The sequence below is a fragment of the Poecilia formosa genome, unplaced genomic scaffold (assembly GCF_000485575.1).
Source record: "Poecilia formosa unplaced genomic scaffold, Poecilia_formosa-5.1.2 Scaffold21, whole genome shotgun sequence".
Classification (NCBI taxonomy): domain Eukaryota; kingdom Metazoa; phylum Chordata; class Actinopteri; order Cyprinodontiformes; family Poeciliidae; genus Poecilia; species Poecilia formosa.
In genome coordinates this window covers 2,784,133-2,807,007 of record NW_006799960.1, presented here as the reverse complement: position 1 = coordinate 2,807,007, position 22,875 = coordinate 2,784,133, and the positions used below count along the sequence as shown (strand labels likewise).

Genomic DNA, 22,875 nt, shown 5'->3' with positions numbered 1-22,875 from the left:
TCGTTTCTTTAGGTTTTCCCAGGTTTGTGTGGAAAAGAGTGACACATGATAAAGTATCTGAGGTGTCAGTCTATCAATGATGTATTCGTTTTCTCATCAATAAATCACGCAGAAGGGAATGAGCTGCTCCTCCTTTGCCTTGCTTCACTCAGCTTAAGGGAGTATTTTGGTCAGTGGTGAAACCAGAAGCGTCATGGCGACGTGTTGCAGCATCAGCACAGAAAAACCTCAAACATGAAACCAGAAGCCGGTTTATCTTAGTTTGAATATTAGCTTCCTGAAAGTTATAACTACAGATTGCTGATTTTAAAAAAACAAACAAACAAAAAACATATATATATAAGGGAATGTTCAGCAAATTAGATTCAACACTGAGAGCGCCACCTTCTGGGAACTATCTGCAAATGTTCTCTGAAGAGAACCTCTAGGTTCAGGATACAACCAAAGCAAGTATAACAGCGTCTGACTCTTCAGGCTTTGCACATCTGGAGACAAAAGTGTCTTGGCCTTCTTCGCGAAACAGAACAGATTTTCAGTTGGGTTTGGACCTGGACTTTGCCCATGAATATACTCCACATTCATAGGTTGTAGTGTAATGCCATCTATTTCTAATTGCAATCTGTAATTTTGGATGTATATTCAGGCTCTTTGTCCTGCTGAAAGGTTGAACTTTTGAAAGCTTTTCCTCCATCCATTCATCCATCTTTAAACAAAACTCTGACCTGTTTCCTTATCACAGCTGGAGAAAAGCTTTACCACAGAATGATACTGCCATCACAGTGGTTCCACCATATGGCACACATATCTATTCTTTTACTTTGTTGCACTGCTTTTCTCCTGCAACATTGTTAATCTTGAGAAATATTTCAGATTGGATTTATCTTTTTCTTCACATTAAAGACTCCTTCATCATCGCGTTGTCAAAAGAATCAGGCGCGTAAATGATCTAAAATGATCGTTTGCTTCAGAATTTGAAGCAGAATGATTTAGAAACCCAGATATTCCCGTGTTGATCCGGATTGGAAGAGGCTACAGTGAAGGCTCACATGAAGGTTAAAGGAACACAGACCCGGGCAGGGATACCGGCCACCCTGACTGTCATCTATTTTTAGCAGCGTTTTAAAGCTTGTCTGTCCGCTTCAGAGGGGAAATTCACTGAGTCACAGTCCGGGTCTGGGTCTCTGAGGCTCTCAGGTTCGCCGTGTTGCTTAATTAGGACATCCCGGAAGAGTGCGACCGGAGCTCCTGCTGCTGCTGCTGCTGCTGCTGCGCACAGCCGAGAGGGGAGGACGCACTGGACCGCATGGTGAAGGCGCACAGCCCAGAACAAACCGGACGGAAATACTAACAAACCCAACTCAAGACGACGGCAGAAGCTTGCTGAGGAGCAAAGGAGGGAGGTAAGATGTATCTATAGGATGTTTTAGATAGACTTTATCCAGTGACAGGGAGGAGCGGAGGGGCTGCACTGGTGGGTGGAGATGTGCGCGTCCCTGAGCAAATGGGAAAACATCTTCACTGCTCCTCGTTTGCTCCCATTCCCCTGCGGCGTGGCTGTATTTGAACCATTATGGAGACCGTTATCTTTCTTTTGTCATCATTTCTCTGGTCTCACTGGGTGATTTTTATGGCATGACTAAGCAGCGAAAGTCAGGATCACCTTCTATAACGTTAACACCTTTACACACAACACAACAACAATTTCAAAGAATCAAATCTCAGTGGGGTTCGCATCAACCTGTGAGCTTCATTGCTTTAGAAACTGAAGTCTGTGATTCCTCACAAGTTTGTGAGGAAAAAATGAGCTGATGTCTGACTCAAAGAACAAAACACAGATTCAAAATGTATTTTGTTTTGAATTGTCTTCACAATAATTTCGCACATTTGAAGCTTTAAATCTATTTTAGTTTTTTGGTTGTTGTTGCACCTTTGTATTTTCTCTTTCTATGCAGGAGTTTTTTTCTGTGCCACCTGTGAAATATTATGTTCAGAATTTCATTTGTTGTGTATTATTATTATTGTTAAGTTTCAGTTTCAGGGTTTTACCCCAGTGCACAGATACAAGGTTTTCCTCCCTAGTTCAGCTGCTTATTGTCTGAGGCCTGCATTAAACTATCTTGCAGTGGCTCCATTGCAACAAACAGCAGGCTGTGGCCCAATATAGCCACAAAGATCAGATACCAGGGCACAGGATCCACAAGCTGAAATCCGTCAGGACCATGTGTTGCTTTCCCAGCTGTTGATTTTTTCCATCTTTACTCTGCGGACATGGAAACACACCTGTGAGAACAAGTGGAGTTGTAAAAACGTACAGCAAAGAATGATGATGGAATCAACTCGACTGCAACGTGTTCTTGTTTGCTTGATCGTTTTTCTGAAACAAGCAAAAAAAAAAAGATAAAGAAAAAAAGCTGATTGTTGAAGGACTTCATTAATATTGAAGGCCACATGGAAGCTAACAAAAGCACAACTGCAGGAGTCTTTGCATCACCATGGAGAATTTGGCTGACTGACAACAAGACCAGTTCAGATGCTGGATATATATATATATATTTTGCTTCCTGGATGTTTTTGCAAAGTTTGACCAGAAACAGAAACACACAGATTCTATACTTCACCCACTTTTTCCATGTTTTGTCAAATTACAACCACAAACTTAATTTAATTACACAATAGTGTACAATTTAAAGAAAAGGTTACATTTTAAGATATTTTTTTACTAATAAAAATCTTAAAAGTGTGGCATGCTTTAAGAGCCTCAGGTCTATTGAAGTATGTCTGTACCACATCTATAAACATCTAGAGACTGAAACTCAATCAGATTGGATGGAGACCACGATGAACATCGATCTTACAATCTTGCAACAGATTCTTAATCAAAATTAGGCCCGGGCTTTGACTAGGCCATACTAACACCAAAAATGCATTCCCTCATAACAGAAAAATATAACTCTGTGGCACAATCAAATTAGTCTATCAGTTCTATTGGACAGTCAAATAATCAATCAAATGTAATCAAAATAGCTCAAGCTAACATGTCAATAAGTTGTTTTTTTTTACATGTCCAACTTAAAATACTTTTTTGCTCTCTATGTATCTGTATAATGTGTAGCTTAAAGTTAGGCTTGGATTTAAAAAAAAGAAAGAAAAGAAAACCAATAGTAGACAGATCATAAATAATAAGAAGATATTTGGGAAGCCTTGTGAATTCATGTTTCTTACGTTGTGCCTAGTTTATAATACCCATCCTGAAAAATGCAATCTTACACGTTGTGTGAAGTGGAGTTGAGGTGAATTTGTTTCCCCCGGTTTCCTCCTCGTGTTTTCCTCAGTTTCCGTCGGCAGTCGATGCAGTAATCCTAGCAGGAGCTCTCCAGGTTTCTGGAGTTCGTGTTGTGGCCGCCCGCAAAGCAGAAATAACATCTGAGTCTCATGACAGGCATGTGTCACTGCTGGGAGACTCCTCAACGGCCTCCATCGGGGCATGTTTGCTGCTCACGGCCCATAATCGTCAGCAGAAGTTAACAAACTGGGGGGCTTTATTAAACCTGAATCACTGGTGTGATCCTTTTGTGTGTTTTTAAAATTATTTTTGCAAAGTAGATATATCACCATATTGTAATGTGTGCTGAAGGTGGCAGGTGTCAGATTGGAGAGTGTGTGTTACCCAACAGTAGTTTGCATCAACATGCAGTGGATAGCTGGATTGAATTCCCCTTTTGGCTGACTAATAAATATTGGAAGCAGGCCTGCATTGTCTCAGGATGAGCCGCACGGCTGGGCAGTGTTAAAACGGATTAGCTGTGTTTTGTTTAACAGTTCAGCTCTAATCCTAAGCAAAATATCTGTTTTAGTAAATATGAAATGTAATCAGTTTGGGATTTTAATAATCAACTCTCCACTTCAAGTTTTCATACATCTAAATGTGCAGTGCCGTACTAATACATTTATATCCCTTAAATATTATTATGTTTTGTCACAACCATAAACTTCAATATCATCACCTTCCTAAAATTATTGCCTAAGTCTTTGTTTTTTTGTTTTTTTACCTAAATATATTTTGGAAAGAAAGAAACTGTGCTTTTCTTTTTATTCCATTTCATAGATCAACATAAAGTAGTTTGTAATTGTAAAATCGGGCTAGAAAAGCTCAACTGCCTCAAAAACCACGTATCATTTTCCTTTATCTTCACAATTATTCTCCATTTATAAAATCACAATTTTACATTTAACATGAATGAATATGAATATGTTCATAAACAATGTCTCATTTCGGTCTCTCGCAGTCTTTTTAAGTCTTCTTGTCTCTTCAGCTCAGTTCTATGATGGATTTGTGTGTTTAGGGTCAAAACCTGTGAACGTTGCATCAGGCCAAACAACTTAAACACCAACTGTCTTCATATTCAACAAGCTGCTCTTCCCACAGTGAAGTCTTTGTGAAAATCAGAGTGAAAGCATAAGTTTCCGAACATCTTCTAGTGACGTCCGGATCACTAAAATAATTCATTTCTGCTTTTGTTTCCAGGATTGTCACAATGGAGGATTTAATGCAGCGGTTGGAGCGGGCCGTGACTCGCATGGAGGAAATATCCGTCACAATGCAGGCGTCCAGCAACATGCTCAATGGGAACTGTGTCAACGGTGTAGATGGAGGTGAGTCTGTGGCTAAAAACAATTGTTGAAGTGTTTCCCTGCTGTTTGTACAGTAAACGACAACAGGATTTCTGTGTATGTGCTTTCAGGTCAGAGTGTGGAGGTCTTCGACGTTCTGCTGAAAGGTCCACTGTCAGATTATTTGAACTGCAGCAGAGCTATAGGAAGTGAAGTGGAGAAACACGTGAGTCACTTTATTTAAATAGGACAGGATAGAAATGACCTTTGTGGTTTATGGTTTAAGAATTCACCAACATGTAGCCTATAACATGAATAAAAACAGAACATAATTTAAAATTTAAAAAAATGTAACAAACGCTTGTAACTGGAGCAACATTTCTATATGGCCTCAGAAAACAAAAGTGTTTTGACCTATATTTGAAATATAAAATATATGCAAAGAACCATCTGCATGTTCTGTCCATGTCATCAGCGTTTGTCGGGTTCTGGAAGAGGAGTCGTCATGAGGAGCTGATCAGCCAATTACAAGCAGGTTTTGGTGTAACTATGGCAACGGTATGACAAGGGGAGGGAACATTGTTTTACTCAATGTGGATTCACTTTTTTTGCAGTACACGTTATAATTGCATTTCATCACAATAAAGCCTATTCAGAGCTCTCCCTCTTCTGTTGGAATGTGATTTCAAATCATTTGCAAAAGTTTTTGCAAAAATATTCTAAAGAAAATCCAAAAGAGTGTCAGGAGAGTAAATTCACATATGACACAATAAACATATAAGAGATTTAGACATAAATGTACCACTAAATAAATAAATAAATATTTAATCAAATGTTGTAATAATTTATTTAAGACACTCAATGTGTCATTAAAGTCAAGCTTAACATTTAACTGAACATTTATTTATTTCATGGCACATTTAATTAATGACTTAGCGATGTGTTTATTTATTTAATTGTGTCCCTTTGACCTTACATAATAAATTAATAAACATAAATTTGATCAAAGTTTGCTTTTCTTCCTTTATGTTAGCTTGTGAGAGTTTCTGTGTTTTCATAGCCATTGCCTGGAGGAGGCTGGAAATGAAAATTTGAAAGGTTTTTATAATACTCAGTTTCAAACAGCAGCTGCGGTTAAAACTGAGCTGAAAGAAGAAATCCTTTTTACTTTCTCATGGAAGAAAAGGTATCCAAAGTGGTCTCATTACTGTGGAAGTGTTTATACACAGCACACAAGGAGTATTTGTTCAAATGTTTGGGAGAACCACGGAGGAAAGAATCTTTAAATGAAATCTTATCTTGGACCGCTTTACTAAAAGCTAGATTATCAAAGCGAAACAAAAAAAAGAGTGGCTCTAATCTAAGCAAATCACTGTTGGGTGAAGTGAAGTGGATTCAGTTCTCGTTTCCCTGGACAGCAGCATGTAAACAGTGAGGACTGCTCCTCTCCAGATCCCGCTCTTTTGAAAGACACACACACACACGTCTGGACAGCTGACGAGTCCTGAAGTGTGTGTGGGAGGTCTGTGGTGTTCACGTTTCTGCACAATGGCAACAATTTTCTTTTCTCTATAAAACCTGTAGAAAAAAGTTTGAACCTACGTTTTAACTTAAACTATAGTGGAGGACTGTTTTCTTCCTAAGTCTGCAGATCTTAAAATCGTCCAACATAACAGCAAGGGTTTCAGAACAGAGGAATGATGAATGCCTGTATTTTCTCTGCACTTTTTTTTTGTTTCTATCTCTGTGTCTCATCACTGGTCTGAGTGGAGGAGGGAACTGTGTATGAGTGTAACTCAACTTTTAGTTTTCAGAGCCCCTTATATGGAGAAAACCTCCCTGGTGGTTCCTCTGGCCCATGACTTGAGGTCTCAAACACACACAGGACTCACATGGCTGGAAATAACCCAATCTGTGTGTGGGTGTGTGTATGCTGGCCGACTTCACAATCACAATCTGGCGATGATGCTGCCGATAGGTTGCCTAAAAAATATGTTCTTAGTCAAAATCAGTGTTAATCTTTCCAATTTTGCAGGCTGAGATGGTGAATGAGGCGCTGCAGACTCAGAGACAGTTTCTTCAGATGGCTTCCACGCACCAGGAACCGGCACAGGTAAATCAGCACAATGTTTTCACACTAAGACATGCAACTATAAAAAAAAAAAACAGAGAAACTCTGAAAAAGGGCGGTGATCACTTTGGATGTTAATTAGCACAGAAACAGTTTATTTGTCTGCAGAAATGATCATAGGGCAAGTTCCATATGTGGATTCATCAAATCTGTGCTGATCAATGTGGAAACAACATGATGTTAATACATCTGTAAATCATGAATTTTGACAGACCAAAACAGTCATAAAACCTAAAAATATATATTCTTTTTTTGACAAAAACAGTTCCTATTTATGTTTTCACAACATGTCATTATTTTATTCCAAACTCAGGTATTAAGCAACTCTGTTTTAAAGAAGCTGGACGAGGTTATTGATCCTCCATTTGAACATGGCTGCACAGATCAAAATAACGCCACAATTTCTGTACTAACGTCCTGCCAGAAAACCCAAAGTAACCATGATGTTCAGGTGTGAGCAATGAAAAAAAAAAAAACTCCCTGATGGAGAGCACCTGCAGTGTTTTGGTTATGCAGCACTACTCTCTGTTTCACACAACTTCATGCTGCTGCATGCATTCAAAAGCGTGACGGTTCCTCCTGATGAGGGCTGAGCAGACCTGTGATTAGATCCTCTCCCAGCTTTTTTACTGAAAGCAAAGTCAAACCAAACACCTACAGCATGCATACCAGTGCTGCTGCAAATCCATGAAAGTTGATTCACCGAACTACAGGGAAATATTTCCGTTTTCTCTGTAAGGCTCTGTAGGAAACAGCGGCAGTGCGGTTCTCGAGAGCAGTATCTCGGTCCTGCGTGAGAGGGAGTCTGACCCCCCTGTCCTGTGTTCCCCCCCACCCCGGCAGACCAGGCCCATCCAGAGGGATTATTCTGCTCTTTGACCAGGAAAACTGCTAACGCGACACATTCCCAAAATGCCAAACGGCAGAGAAAAAAAGAGGGTTGTGACAGAAAGCTGCATATGAAAGAAGCGATAGTGATATCATCCCTTTGGACTGTGCTGTTTGTGTGCTGTGCGCCGGTGTCAGAGGGTCCACCAGGAAGTGAGTACTTCCAACCTGTCAGGCCATTGGCTAAGTCGGAGAGAAAAAGAGCTTTCAGGGAGAGCCGGGAAAGCAAACAAGGAAGTTGTTTGGGTTTCACGAAGAGAGGGCAGAAGAGACAGATGTTAGAGGAGAAATGATTAAATTTATTTAGACTTTCACTTCAGGCATGTAAAATCTGCCACTAAGTCTTCTTTGACTTTTGAAAGATGCACCAGCTGTCTCTCTTGATCATCCTGGTCTTCTTTAACACCCTCTTTTCTTATGCTCTTGGAAGATGGTTGATTTTGTGTCTGGTAAAACTCTACTGTGTTTATTTATTGTCTTTATTAGATCTTGCCATATTAGCTCCTTCCCTTTTGCTTGTTTATTTAATTTTTCTTTCTGGTTTTGTATTGTTTTCTCTTTGATTTGTGTCATTTCTCTCCCCTGGTTTGTTACTCCTCTAGTTCCAGTTCTCTGTATTTATCATTCACCTTCCCTCAGAACGTTTTCTCCTCTCCACAGCTTTTTATCAATCTCCTGATTCCCCTCTGCCTTCCTGTTTCTGATATCCACTGATTAACCCTCCTGGTTGCTTTGTAATTTTCACCTCTCCCTCAGTAAATATGCTAATCATATTCCGTTGTTCCTCCTGTTTTATCACCTGTTATTTTCCTTGTGATGTTTCAGTTTTTCCTGCCGTTTCACTAACTACTCCTCTGCTTCAATTGACGAGACTTGAAAACTAACATTCAGTGATCCTCTCCAATCAATCCGAGTTTAAGCAGTAACATAGAGAACGGCAAAGCTTGGTATATTCCCTGGTAGAGGCAGCATTTTTCTTCTTTTTCAAAATTACACAGTGCTTTGCATTGTTCTGTCATATAGAATGTCTAAAATATTAAACGTAGAATCTGTTTAGTCAAAAGATGTTGGTGAGAAGTTATGCTATTTTGATTAGCTTTTAGTTTTCAGCAGGACAGGTTAAAAACTGCTGTCCTTTTTTATAAAATGTCATATTTTAGCTTGACGGGGTCGAAGTAGCAATGCTTTCTCTGCACAGTCGACACTAAAACGTCCTAGATTCCCCGGGTAAAATCACAAACCACCCACTCTCACAAATAAAACCTCCTCACCATACATTTATGTAGCTGTAGCATCCAGTGCAGCTGTAAAACTGTGATAAATAAAGCTGGGCAATACCCTCTCTACTTTCTTTCACCATTTCTCTTTCAAACACACACACACGCACACACACACGCATTTTCAAAGTTCTGGCCTTTCTCTCCTGCGCTGCGCTGTTGTGCTCTCTGACTTTTTATGGACATGTTCTATATTTGAGCCTGTAGTCAGTGTGAGAGATAGGGAGTCTGAGTGAGACACAGGGAAAGGAAGGCAGAGAAAGTAACGTGACCTCAGGTTGGCCCGGTAACGTGACTGGGCTCGTTTCTACGAGCTGCAGGTCCAGGAGGTTCACACGCAGACAGACAGCTTACATCGATTCTGATCCAGAGTTTGAATATTAAGACGTACAGCTCAGATCATTTGCTTTATTGGCTCACTTTAATTGATACTTTGTATGTCTGTTCATTAATATATTTCAGATATGCGAACAGATATTTATGCTTTGATCCACTTCACTGTAGCTCAGTTCCCAAACTGAGCTACAGTTTAAACCATCCCAGTTTAAACTTGTCTGCAGGTTTTCTTTCCTCACATTGAAATGAAATGAAAACACTTTTCAGAATCAGAATCAAAATCAGCTTTATTGATTTGATTGATTGTGAACACATGCAAGGAATTTGACTTCAAAGTCAAGCACTGACAGCATACAGATATAAATTATATCTGTAAATAAAATGGGGATAAACAGGAACTATGTGCATGTATCTCTGGCCTTTGAAAGGAAAAAGGATTGTGAAAGTGAAAATGTGCGTATTTTCTTTCAAAGCTACTCAGGTTGTTCACTGTGTTAATCAGACAAACAGTCCGACAAAGAAATTGTTTTTGTGGCAGCTGTTTTCTTTTGCAAATATCACTTTGTCGCACCAGTCTGAAGACAAAAGTCTGAACAGTTTGTGTCCAGGATGTGTGGGGTCTGCAGAGATGGTAGCTGGCCTTTTCTGACCCTAGTTGATTCTCCCATATGCGGTGTGGATCTCCGCTGCTCTTGCACAATTACTGTGTCTCAGATTAATTATTTTCTCACCTCATGCTTGTTAGTTTTTTATCTTGCTAAAATGGAAAAGCCGTGTGTGATTGTGGTTTCACCTGACAATTCTCTCCTACTTTCTGTTAAGTACTTTGAACGGCCAAGGGGTGTGAATATGTCATGACAAAAGTTGAGTGGCAGATACAGTTTGAAGGAAAACGGTTCTGGGAAGGAATTTACAAAGAGAAAAATTTACTCTGGCTTTTTCCACTTCATCCAGTGTTATTTGTTTTTGTTGCTGTGCACTCAGGCATGCTGGAAATTCTTGAAACTTGCACACCGTGGTCCGTATTTCTTTTATTTCCATCACACAGAAGCGTAAAAGGGATACTCTTTTAGTCTTTGGCTGCAGCTCATTAACAGTATATATTTCATACTGGTCTGGGTTCAGGGTGGGAGATGTTTGATCGGTAAACTGTAAACACTGGAGGAGCGGGACGCCTTACAAGGCCAGAGGGATCTCCCCGTGGACGGAGGAATGTCGGAAAAAAAAGGAGCGATGGGGAAAGGTGGATAAGAGCCAGGAGGCACGCTAAGCTGAAGCTGAAGATCTGGAAGATCCAGTGGAAAAAATGTCTTATAAAATTAGACCCTGTTCTAAGAGCTGGTTCAGGGTTTACTGTGAGGAGGAGGGCAGTGGAATAAAGCTGAAAATCATCTGAAGAGTTTCTGTAAACACCATCAACCTAAATAGACTGCGTGTTGACGTCCTTATGAATATCTTCTTCCCCTTAATCTGTTAATTTCTCAATGTTTGCTTTCGCTCAGATGGAGCTCCAAGACCTCCTGAAGCCAATCTCCGATCACATCCAGGAGATCCAGAACTTCAGGGAGCGAAACCGAGGCAGCTCGCTCTTCAACCACCTGTCGGCTGTCAGCGAGAGCATTCCCGCCCTGGGCTGGGTGGCAGTGGTACGAAGCGAGAATATAATGAAGTAAAATCTAGTCAGGAGAGCCAGGGGTGGATGACATGAAGTTTAATCACAATATTTTGTGATACTACTGTCATAAGGATAAAAGTAAGAACTACTTATAGTTGTTATTGCGCAAAGCTCTGACTGCATGACAGCAATTATATCTCCACAAATACAAATATTGTTCTTGAAAAGCTTCTTTAGGACATCAGTCACATGCAGAAGTGTGATTTATTTGACCTTCCCCAGATTTATCAAAAACACACTCAACCTTCAGATATCAGCATGAACTTTTCAGCTTTTACCCTCAAATGAGGACGAATCTGCGGTGGAGGCGAGGCGTTTACGTCTCTGCCAAGATGAGGAAAGGCTTTCTCATGAGAGCGCATCTTTTCTGTTCCTGTCTCAGAGTCAGAAACCAGGTCCGTACGTGAAGGAGATGAACGATGCAGCCACCTTCTACACCAACAGAGTGCTGAAGGACTACAAGGAAATGTAAGTATGCTTCAGAAGTATTGAGTAATGATAGTATTCAAACTGTTTTCTGGTTTGGACAGGACTTTATTGTGTTCTTTAATATTTTAAAAGGTTGGCGCATAAAGAGCAGGTGATCTTTGATTGTCTTTAAAAAGGATTTACATAAGAAGAAGGTTGATTTTTTTTTTGTCAAGTGAACCGTTTCTGTGTTGGTTTCTCATTATTATTCTACCAAAAGACCCAACAGTAACTCATTCTCCACCACCACCAGTTTTACTTAAAATGTCCTAGTGTTTCAAAGAGTTAATGAATCCCTTCGCTCTAAAAAGTTTTCCAAGATCTTTTGGAGAGAAACAAACCCACAGGATCATCTGTCCTGGACTCTACCTAATGGGTCAATCTAATATTGTTATGAGGACTTGGTAAACCCAAGATGCCATTCTTTGCTGTAGTTCTTGACCAGTGAGCGTTAGAGGTTGTTTTATTATCCTTATTGCATATTATTGCTGCACCTGCTTAGCAATAACGTGAGTCCCTTGTCCAGCTTTGTTTGTCACATGAGATGTTTTCTATTTTTTAATCGCTTCTCTGACTGTAGATATGGGTAAATCTGAGCAAATAGCTATTTTATTGTTAACATTTTCTGACCTAAGAATGCTCATTTCCAGCTTCATAGACCTATGAGATCTGGTCCATTCCCAGTCGTTCCCTTTTAGCTTACTTTTGTTGTAATCTTCCTCCTTCTTCCCGTTTTGTCTGTGACGTCTGTCTCCTCTGTCCCACCGCGCGCTCCCTGTTCTTCCAGCGACAGACGTCATGTGGACTGGGTACACGCCTACCTGTCAATCTGGACTGAGATGCAGTCCTTCATCAAGCAGCACCACACCACAGGACTGGCGTGGAGCAAGACTGTGAGTCGGATTCTTATCTAATTACAACAGACTGAATTAATTCTGTTGTCTCTTCCAACATGTGAAGAAAATCAATGGTGTGTTATCTCAGCTGTGGTTCTTGCTCTGATATTTTTAAACCAGCTAGGTTTTCCTTTCTTTCTTTTTTTCTTTTTTTTTTGCAAACACTTCCATTTTTAGAGGTAAAGCAGCAGGGTTACATAAACCACTGCAGAGAGCATGAATGAATGAATGAACCTCTCCTCAGTGGCTGCACATCACTGGTCTCTGCAGGGCTCTCAAAACACCAGCCACTCCCACACACACTGCTGGGTTTGAAAGTGCCTGCTCAGGACCTCCTCAGTGGATCCCAGAGATTACGATGGCAGGAAAATAAATCTTTTGAATTAATTTGACCTTTTTCCGACTCAGTACCTCGTAAATACACTCAAATCTTTTTACATTTTCTCACTTTAAAACTACAAACTTTCACGGATTCTTGCAGATCACGTGCAACGTAGCAACACGCAGTGGTGCATAATTGTGAAGTGGAAGGAAAATAATACATGATTGTTTAAATTTCTTTAAAACAAAAGTCAGAAAAGTGGAGAAGTTTAAAGCTGAGTTAGGTTATAAAACAACATCCCAAGCTTTGAACGTCTCACTTACTGCATCGTCTTAAAATGAAAAGAATCTGTTGGACAATCGAGCTGTAGAGTTGTGGAGTCTACAAATCTGACGTCTGTAGAAAAGTGAGAACTGAGCTGATGAGGGCTGATGGGAAGATGGATGGAGATAAATGCAGAACAATCCTGGAAGAAAACCTTTTAGAGGCTGCAACTGAATACATCAAACCGTAGCTGTGTGTTAGAATGGCCCAGTCAAAGTTCAGACCTGAATCCAATTGAGTAACTATGGGAGAGACTTGAAAACTGCTGTTAAGACCAATCCAATCATTCTGAATACAAAGAAGAATAGACAAAACATTCAGGCTCTGGATGTGAACAAATGCTAGTGTTACAAGCAACTTGATTAGGATTTAGAATCTATTAACAGAGTGGAGTTTAAAAAGAACTTGATAAAATCACTTGGTAATGTGATTTTACACCTAATCTCATTAACATTTAGGGTTGTTTCCTCCCACTCATACTGAGACAGAAACAGGGAGAGAGCGGCAAAGAATCCGATCATGTGATCTTAAAACATGGCTAATCGATCGGCGAATGAATGCAAGTATCGGCCAATGCCGTTCCGAGCAAAAATTTAAATTATCTGCCCAAAACATCAGCCAGTCGATGTATCGGTCAACTTCTTAATTTGAAATATTTTGTTGAGGTTTTTGTCTCCAGAATTTACAAAGCTCTCCAACACGATGAAACTTCAGTCCAAGAAATGTCTTATTCCGCTTAATAAAACCATGTTGTGCCTTTATTCTGCGCGCATTTCTCTCTGGGCCAAGCAGCCTCAACAAAACCAGGTGCATCGCTGAGCTTTGGGGACAGCTGCGTCTCCCATGTTTGCGCTAAAAATCATATTCTGCTGCTTTAATGCGAGGATAAATATCTGTCTGATGCTGAACAACTGTGACCACATGTGCTTTGTGTACGCCGAAACCTGAGAGCCTGCAGAGGCTGCTTGTGTCAGCTGCTGCTCCTGCTGTCAGACGACAGAGCCGGTGTGTGTGCGTGCACAAGCAGGGGAGTGTGCTGCTCTAACAGGTGGTCCTCAGGGTTTACTTGAATGGAGGATTTCTTCGCAGAGGAGCCTCGACAAAAGGGGCCTGTGTGCACTCGCTGCCTGTGCCGTAACCCAAACTGCAGGGCTGCTTGCTGTTCGGCACAGCTGCCGTCCGCCGCTCATTCACGGGTTTAGTGACAGCACCGTTCTCTCACACGCAGACACAAGTACGCGCGGTCCGGCCGCAGCACAACGGGGCAAAGAAACAGAGCCGGAGTCGGGAGCTTAAAGTCTGAAATAAAAAACCACAGCAGCAAACTGTTCCAGCAAGTTAGTGCGCCTGTCAGTGCCACACTTTTTACAACTTGAGTCAGAGAGCTGCCAAATATTTGCTCCAGCTGTCCTCTGTGGACTTACTGATAACCAGGCTCTGGCCTGCAGTCTGTGTTAGCGGTGCAGCATGGGATAATTTAAGCCAGAAAGACTTAACCTTTTTTTCCCTCTCTCTCTCTGGTTCTATAGATCTCTCAATAAGTTTATTGCTCTGATTTAATGGCTGGGTCTTTAAAATGACAGAAAATAGTAAAGAGAGCTTCTTAACTAATGTGTGTTTGTGTTTTGTTTGTCCCTTTGGTATTTGGATCGCTTTTGTATTCTGATTATATTTTGGTTTTGCCACTCAGTCATCCTCACGTTTGTACTTTCTTATACACACCTTGTGTTTTGTTTTTTATTATTTTACCGTTTATATTTATCCTTTTGTTTTCAGTGTTCATTTGCCCTTTTCATTAGTCATTTTTCTTCAGCTTCCCTGCGTTCTGTTAATTGTTCTCACCCTGTGAATAATCACCTCCAGTTACGAGTCAGTCTGTCTTCTTTACATCCTGCCAGATCATTTCAACATAATACATTTTTCATGTCTTATGTTTTCTCACCTCTATCTTATGGTTTCTGTTTCTCAGATTTTTCCCCCTTTTATGACTCAGTTTTTTTTTTATCAGTTAGTTTGGGATTATTTTTGTTATTGCTGCCTATCTCTTCGACGCTTCTTTCCTGGCCAGATTCATTTTACCAAATTGTTGAGTTTGAATTGCACTGTATTTTGTGTCACTCAGCTTTAAATTTTTCAGCTGAGAATCGTCTCATTTGGGAGATAAAAAGTTGTGATGAAGTATTTATCCCGTCAAAAACTCTTAGTTTGAATTCATCCACATTGGAGAGTAATGAACAGGCGATTTTAGGTTTTACCGCTCTGACGTCTTACAGATTCAATTTAGTGCTGAAAAGTCAGTGTTGGTATTTCCTGTACAACACTCCCTCAAATGGACAATCTGAATACTACAGCTGCTGATTCTGAAACACGTCACAGCTTTAAGTTTTCCTCAACCACAATGCAGTTCTTTTCTTTTCTTCCCACAGGGTCCCATTGCTCCTGTGTCTCTCTTAGACTCGTCTCCGCCGCCCAGTGCTCCCTGTCCGCCTCCTCCTCCTCCTCCTCCTCCTCCTCCTCCCGGCCCTCCTCCGGTCTTCACTGATGACGACTCCAAGCCTCAGACAGGCAGTGCAACACCTGAGCACTCAGCTTTGTTTGCCCAGCTCAACCAGGGCATGGACATCACTAAAGGTAAACCCAGTACTGGCCTCAAAGATGTTCATTCAGAGTCAGGATTTTTGTTCCAGTCTTTACTTGCTGGAACAAGTATTCTTTATTCTGCACAGTGGTTCTTTCAAAGCTGTAGCTTTTCTTTTTTTTTTTTTGCCACGGCTTTTCTTTACACTATGCTTTCTGTCAATATCCTTTCACATTGCACACTCTGTAAACAACCAAACTCTTACATACCTTGTTAGGTCGTTACACTTTAGGTGACGTTATAGTTTACTGAGATCTATTTGTACGTGTGTAGGTCTGAAACACGTCTCGGATGAGCAGAAGACTCATAAGAACCCCAACCTTCGTTCTCAGGCATCACCGATCAAAACCAAAGATCCCCAGCATGCGAGCACTCCCAAAGCAGCAGCTCAGAAAAGACTCCCTCTGCTGGAGCTGGAGGGGAAAAAGTGGAGGGTGGTACGCAAAACTTACTGATATTTAACCCCCTTTGCAGTGATTCATCACGTTCTCACGCGTACGTCTCGTCTTGTTTGTTGAAGGAAAACTTTGAGCAGAAACACGACCTGGTGATCGAGGAGACAGAGTTGAAACAGGTGGTGTACGTCTTTGGCTGCAGCAACTCCACCCTGCAGGTCAAAGGCAAAATTAACTCCATCATCGTAGGTGAGCCACCGAGACACAGAGCTGTAATTATACACTCCTGCTAACGATTTCTCTAAGCTTGGTTTGTTTGGTCTGTCCCCAGATAATTGTAAAAAACTCGGTCTGGTTTTTGAGAATGCCGTTGGGATCGTAGAGATCATCAACTCTAGAAGCATCCAGCTTCAGGTAAGTAAACATATATAATCTGAACTATTACAGTGGCTCCTCAGATGATATCTGGCCAATTATCACCTTTAAATACCTTTAAAGTTTAGCCCTGCCCTCCTAACCCTTGTTACTACATGTACAAAAAGAAACATAATTGGATAAATACCTAAATAAATATTTAAAAAATGTGTACATCTTAAAATACTGCCTAAATAGCTCAGTAATAAATATAATCTTAATTTAAGCAAACATATTTTTATGTATTTAACTATTTTGATTTTTAACTCCTTCACAGCAAGATATCTTACATTTATTTCATCTTTCATTACCAATAAAAGTTAATGAATAGATTTAAGACTGGTATAGCTAAAGGTGATTTATCGAGTTAACTTACTGTCCAGCTGAACCAATCAGATTTGAACTATTTTTAGTTTATTTCACCTAAGAACAAAACAATTTTTTTCAAAAATATATTTTCAGATAATGAAACTTTTTTTTTATTGAGTTGTACATTTAAATATAACATTTTTGATTTGTTAAGTTGCTGATATTTATGGAAACATTTATTTATTCAACATTCCCATTTCCAGCTTTATTTAAACTATGGCATACATAAATTAAGAAATGCCTTGTTTATTCATTTATGATATTGTGATGTTTCGGGCCATCAAAATGTGCCAAACTTAACACTTGTGCTGTACAGCGGATAGTTTTTCAGGATGTTAAAACAAGCCAGTGACCTGCCAGATGATTTTATTCCCTCCTCTCTGCAGGTGTTGGGAGTTGTTCCTACTATTTCCATCAACAAGACCGAGGGCTGCCAGGTCTACCTGAGCAAAGCCGCTCTGAACTGTGACATCGTCAGTGCCAAGAGCTCCGAGATGAACATCCTGATCCCAGCGGGAGACGACGACTATGTGAGTGAGGAAGCAGGAGGACGCGCCATCAGTTTGTGTGGACATTACGTTTTGCTGGTGAACTCAGCGGGATCTTTTTGGTTTGCTTTCTTTGCAGAGGGAGTTTCCCGTCCCGGAGCAGTTCAAGACCGTTTGGGACGGCTCCAGGCTGGTGACAGAACCCACTGAGATTGCAGGATGAGATGCATGTCAGGAATCCCTTAGAAATGCGTTCACACCCCCCTTGAATGTTTTCACCTTTCGTAACGTCACAAACACAACCTTCATTGTATTTCGTTAGGGTTTAATGTGACAGACCAACAAAAAGTAGTTTGCAACTGTGAATTGGAAGGATAAACACACTTTTATAAATGCTCACAAATTCAGCATATATGCAGGACACCTGTGTATCCAGTAGCCCGTTACTCCAATACCATTTAATAAAATTTAGTACAAATAATTGCATTCATAACTCATCTAACTTGTAAATAAAGTTTATCTGTATGCAATAGAAACTCGGTGCAACGATCATTCTCTCCGGCAGGGACAGATAAGGGTTTATAGAAAGGTGAATAAAGCTAAATGGTGGAAGTTCACTTTCCTGCAGAATAACAATGCTAAACATACAATGGGATTTAAAAAAAAAATTGTTCTCCTTAATTTAATTTTTTTTGTTTAAATAAAGAGTAATGTGTACAAAGTATGACATAAAAGAAAAGAGGTAAAATTAAATAAATTCATACTTCTCATTTATACTTCTTTTCAAACAAATACCTCTCAAAAATGCATACTAAGGTATTTGAACCGTGAATGAGAATATAACATTTGAAATAAATAAACAAACATCCATTTCTACAGTTTAATGGTTTATGTGTTAAAATGGCATAGTCAAAGTCCAGACCTAATCTAGTTGAGAATTTCTGGCAATATTTGAACATTGTTGTTCACGAGTCGCTCAAAATGTGCAAAGGTGGTAGAGACTCACCCCAGAAGACTGGCAGATAAAAAAACATTTTAAAATGTTGTTTTCATCTAAAACAGAAAGGTAAAACATGCATCATTGTGCTTTTTTTTTTTTGCATGCCGGTCTCTCACAAAACCCTAACGAAATATATTAAACTTCATGGTATACACAAAATTTGGAAGAGGTATGAATATTTTAGCAGGGTGCAAGATACAAAATGGTTGTGATAGATAGTGACTGTCGGGTTAACCTCTATAACTGCATTTGTGACTTTATAATTAGTTTTTTTGGCACTTTTCAGCTGTTAACTCTCCCCACCCCCACAGGTTGATCAGATTACACTGAAACAAACCTAGAACCCATCTGTTACATGTCTGTGCCATATCAATAAAGGCATTTATATGAGACCATGTAGCTACTGAAAATTAGACCTTTAAATATAAAACTAACATTTTATACTTTCTCTGTTCTGGATTGTTTATTCCTATTTTGGCATCTATTTTTAGCTATGAGGTTTTTGCATTTACAGCTGTGTTAGTAAAAGGATTGAGCTCAGATGTGCTGCTTTGCACTACAAATGTGCAATTTGTCCATAGCATAATTTAGCACTCGTTATGTCTTTGTACATCACTTTAATTTGTAATAAAATTAAGCACAGAGCACTAGCATAAGACAGATAGAAATATACACGAAACTAATGTTTAATTTACAATAACTCTATGTAATGCTTGTCATTTTTCAAATAAAGAAAATATCTCTCAGGTCTGACTTGTAAGAATATTTGCTAGTAGATGGAAAAATTCAGATGTGTTGGAGAAAAATCCTGGTGAAAACTACAACAATAATAATTGCAGATTTGGACACAGAGGCGCTGGTTAGTGTTTGATCACCATGTTTCCCTGAGAGTCTTGGGTAAAGAGCATTTCATCGTCTTCATCCTCCTCCTCCTCCACAGGTTTGTAACTTCTCACCAATCCAGGGCTCAGGTTACTCTGATCCTTGAGTGGGCTCCTGGTCTGGAGGCCTCGATGTGCCATCACCCTGAAGCCCTCTGAGTCCTGAGTGAACAACATGGCCAAACTGTCCTCGTCTGCTTCCCTGCACTTCTGCCGTTTAAGAGGAGAGCCTCTTGTGTTTCTCCACAATGAGTCAAGATGCGCCTCTTTTACGAGACTGCTCCCCGAGTGATCGGTTTGTTTTTGTGGCGAAGTGTTTTTCACCTCTGCCCACTTATGATGCGACCGAGTTCCAAGATGAGATAAAGAAATGTATTTACTTGGAGACTTGAAGGAGATTAATCTGCAGTTTTCTTTCCCGTCTTTTAAATGAGAACAGTTTTCAGCAGGTTTCTGAGTTGATGTTTTTCCCTCCATATCTTTTAGATTTCCAAAGCTCTCTGAATTCTGAATATTGTTCATAAAATTCGACTCTGAGCTGCTGAAGTCCTCAGAGTCCTCGCTAAAGGTGAACAGAGGATCCTGACTCCATGGCTGCGGAGCGATTTGACTGTCGTCCTCCAGCAGTGAGGGCTCAAGGAGCCTCCGCTTGCACTGAGGGGGTTGACACTCTGCAGATTTACCGTCTAGTGAAGCTGAATAGTGGGTTCTTTCATTGTGCCGTGTAGTTGTGTTGGTCTCTGCCACGTTTTCTTTTTCCAAATTATAATCCACACCGGCATCAGACTCCAAATCCAAGTTTTCAGAACATATTTCACGTGCTCGTTTTTTCACAGACGAAACAGTTGCTGGTCTGGTTGTGGTGGACGGTGACGAGGGCAGCCCCGAATCCAGACTTGGTGCTTCAGTGGAAGACATCTTGTGGAGAACTTTTGGAAGAAATCATTTTAAATATAAGTTATTCTAGTCATCACATTGCAGCTTTATTATCTTTATGCCGATTTCTCCTCAGGGTTCCCACCACATTTATCATTAGCAACACAGGTTTATAGAATCATTTGGCCTTTTTTGGCCAATTCTGAAAGTAAAAATTAAAGTTCTATGACATTATGATAGATTTTTCAAACAAAGTAGATCTACAAGGAATGATGGAAAGACTGATGGACAAACTGCATGATGGTTAAAAAGATAAATTAAACATTAGGACAACTAAAAGCTAAGATATAGAGAAACTGATATTTGCTTAGTAGGTTGTCGTTTTCATTATTCATAATATTTGTACTTAGAAGATAACTAATTCAAAATGAGTCCCTTTCCAGCAGCTACTGGCCGCTTACCTCTACATTTAGGTGCAAAAAAAGCAGATATGGAACTCTGTTTAGTTTTTGGCATCTCCATTTTTGTCTGAGTGAAGTTGAGAGCTACAGCCAAACTATACCCTCCACCTGTAGCCAAGGGATTCAACAGTTTAGCGATAGGACGGGCCTGGCGTTTCTGGGAAATAAAAAAAGAACACAAAATTAGGTATAAAAAAACAGTAAATAAAGACCATAAAGTAACAATTCCATTTGTGTTTTAAACTCCAATAATTACCTTTTTAGCCTTTTCTTTCAGCTGCACCGTGTCCAGCCAAATTCCACATTCTTCCTGAACAGAGCGCTGCGGTGCTGCCTTAGAGTTTTTCATGATGAAAATGATCTGAAAAACATTTAAAAAGGGGTTTACATTTATCCTTCAAAGGCACATCAATATATGCTGTTGCTCTATATACTTTCATCAACAAAAATACAATTATTTTATTATGATTTTTAATAATAATCATGATAAACATACATAAAATGTAGAGCTGATAACATGCTATCATAAATAAGAAAACACTAGGCAGATTTTAAAAAAGGGTAACATTTTGGTATCATGAAAATTTTAAAAACTCTAGCCGTAGATAAAAAGTAAAACACAACATTGGATTAGCTTATAATATAGCAACTCTAAAGTCATACAAAAAAGGTAGAAAACATAATAAAATGACATTTTAAGGCTTTAAGAAACTATTAAAAATGTAAGAGAATAAATAATAACACTTTAAATCAGAAGATTAAATAAATATTAAGAATAATGCAGAATTACTGCCAATCAAACGACTGGCTAAAATTCTTTTTCAAAAGAAACCCCTACACAAATGGTAAAAATAAAAATTAACGCATAAAACTGGTATGTGTTGTGAATAGCACATTTAAACATGAAATGCGATCATTTTTTAGAATTGTGTGAAAAGTTCATATATATTCAAGACTGTGACGTAAAGTTGAAGGTAAATATTTTTCGGGTTTTCCATTAACTGCAAAATTAGGTACTACTCCAAAGTTGGACACAATAAGCTGAACTCCGGCATTTTTCTTCTCTTTTTTTCTCCGATGTGACCAGACAGGCTCCGTACTTACCAACCTGGACGATGAAAACAAATTAAACGTTTTTTAAGGAAAGGTTTTCTTTTCACTCATTTCAGTTTGAGTCTGCCGCCTTAACAATGGGCTGTCCGTTTTGTTTGCCTGATTAGAAACTAGGGTTGGTTAAAACTCAACATGCGTGTTTACAAAACATAAAACTTAAGGATATTAAATCTAATGGAATATCACTAAATACTTACAGATTATCTTTTTTTTTTAGAAGACATGCCTACTTCTGGAGCTTTTGTTCAGAGGCGTAATGGGCACCTATTATTTTGACGTATGCTGGTCCTGGTCTGAGGGTGTGTTTACATCTGTGTCATAGCATTTTATCGAACGGGTGAGTGGAATATGTCATCTAGTTTTTAACTTTGTAACGTTTTTGTTGATGTATTAATAGATACACTGGAGTTATAATGTATAGTAATATGGTACGTGATCTTTACGTGTCGTGTATCGGTTAAAAATACATAAATATCGGAGCTCAGTCTCATAAAAGCATAAAGGAAGTGCTAACAAGTTAGCTTCGACTGTTTCGACATTTAACTTTATTTAGTTTTATATAAATAAACATTTAATTTATAATCGACTTTTTTGAAAAGAATACATTAAAATGGATGTTATTTATTCCAGGTAATGTCAGTGTCTTGCCAAGAATATTGTACATTTCCACTGTTATTAACCAGGCCATGGTTCAAAGATCAAACCGTGAAGTTATTCATAAATGTCATGTCATGACAACAGTGTTCATTAGTTCTGTTAATAACAGAAAACAGCATGTTTCATAGTCTCAGAACAGAGATGGTTGGTAAAGATATAAGACAAAATAACTTTTTCTGCTGCAAATCCCTGCCAATGTTAAAAAACACAATCAGATTGGATTCATTTCCAGTTTTCCAGACAAATTTATTTCTATTCCTAGGAAGGCGTTAGTGAGGTAGGGTAGCCTCGGCCTATAAATGCTTCATTCATACGGCAGAACGAAGAACAATTTATTTTAGATTTATTTTTAGGGCTTAAAAGAAAGAACGTCATAGAAATAAGAATTGATTGCTTTTGGGTATACAGTTATATTTGAACTATAACAAATATTTTTCAGACTAACATCTGAAACATCAGCATCATGTTCCACGGGATAGCAGGCAGTGGAGGAGTCGGGGCAGGTAAGATTAATCCGAAGTGCATCTTTTATGAATTCAGCAGGACCTCTGAAGTGTCACCCATTGCTTTGTCATCTCCAGTATTTTACTTAATTTCATCAATTTTCTCCACACAGCTCCGGCTAACAAACCTGAGTTATATGAGGTAAATGTTT

The 22,875-nt window shown here is 39.4% G+C and overlaps 3 protein-coding genes across 3 annotated transcripts in view; 2 read left to right on the top strand and 1 right to left on the bottom strand.

Annotated features, from left to right (window-relative positions):
- The first annotated feature begins 1,136 nt into the window (after nt 1-1,136).
- cap2 (cyclase associated actin cytoskeleton regulatory protein 2) lies at nt 1,137-18,977 on the top strand. The gene is made up of 13 exons (XM_007547722.2): nt 1,137-1,400; nt 4,526-4,653; nt 4,743-4,837; nt 6,647-6,724; nt 10,746-10,889; nt 11,301-11,386; nt 12,174-12,279; nt 15,355-15,559; nt 15,840-16,003; nt 16,087-16,210; nt 16,293-16,375; nt 17,131-17,274; nt 17,372-18,977. The coding sequence occupies exons 2-13, from the start codon at nt 4,536-4,538 to the stop codon at nt 17,453-17,455; spliced, it is 1,431 nt and encodes a 476-aa protein (XP_007547784.1). The 5' UTR covers nt 1,137-1,400; nt 4,526-4,535; the 3' UTR covers nt 17,456-18,977.
- On the bottom strand, nt 18,837-21,700 carry aunip (aurora kinase A and ninein interacting protein). The gene is made up of 4 exons (XM_007547723.2): nt 21,555-21,700; nt 20,707-20,811; nt 20,451-20,607; nt 18,837-20,042 (listed from the first exon to the last, which is right to left on the bottom strand). The coding sequence occupies exons 2-4, from the start codon at nt 20,797-20,799 to the stop codon at nt 19,093-19,095; spliced, it is 1,200 nt and encodes a 399-aa protein (XP_007547785.1). The 5' UTR covers nt 20,800-20,811; nt 21,555-21,700; the 3' UTR covers nt 18,837-19,092.
- A 110-nt stretch (nt 21,701-21,810) lies between these two features.
- vps28 (VPS28 subunit of ESCRT-I) overlaps nt 21,811-22,875 on the top strand; it is a 3,262-nt gene continuing 2,197 nt past the window's right edge. Inside the window, exons 1-3 of the mRNA XM_007547720.2 lie at nt 21,811-21,900; nt 22,660-22,723; nt 22,837-22,865. Of these exons, the coding sequence (XP_007547782.1) occupies nt 22,684-22,723; nt 22,837-22,865 (69 nt within the window). The 5' untranslated portion in view covers nt 21,811-21,900; nt 22,660-22,683. The remainder of the gene's footprint in view (nt 21,901-22,659; nt 22,724-22,836; nt 22,866-22,875) is intronic.

Bases quoted from the DNA above. Each gene is read 5' to 3' on its own strand.
- cap2 (XM_007547722.2), top strand. From the start codon at position 4,536: ATGGAGGATTTAATGCAGCGGTTGGAGCGGGCCGTGACTCGCATGGAG. The intron at 4,654-4,742 runs GTGAGTCTGTGG...ATGTGCTTTCAG, and splicing joins TGTCAACGGTGTAGATGGAG to GTCAGAGTGTGGAGGTCTTC. The intron at 4,838-6,646 runs GTGAGTCACTTT...CCAATTTTGCAG, and splicing joins GAAGTGAAGTGGAGAAACAC to GCTGAGATGGTGAATGAGGC.
- aunip (XM_007547723.2), bottom strand. From the start codon at position 20,799: ATGAAAAACTCTAAGGCAGCACCGCAGCGCTCTGTTCAGGAAGAATGT. The intron at 20,608-20,706 runs GTAATTATTGGA...TTTATTTCCCAG, and splicing joins TGAAAGAAAAGGCTAAAAAG to AAACGCCAGGCCCGTCCTAT. The intron at 20,043-20,450 runs GTAAGCGGCCAG...TTCTTCCAAAAG, and splicing joins TTTTGCACCTAAATGTAGAG to TTCTCCACAAGATGTCTTCC.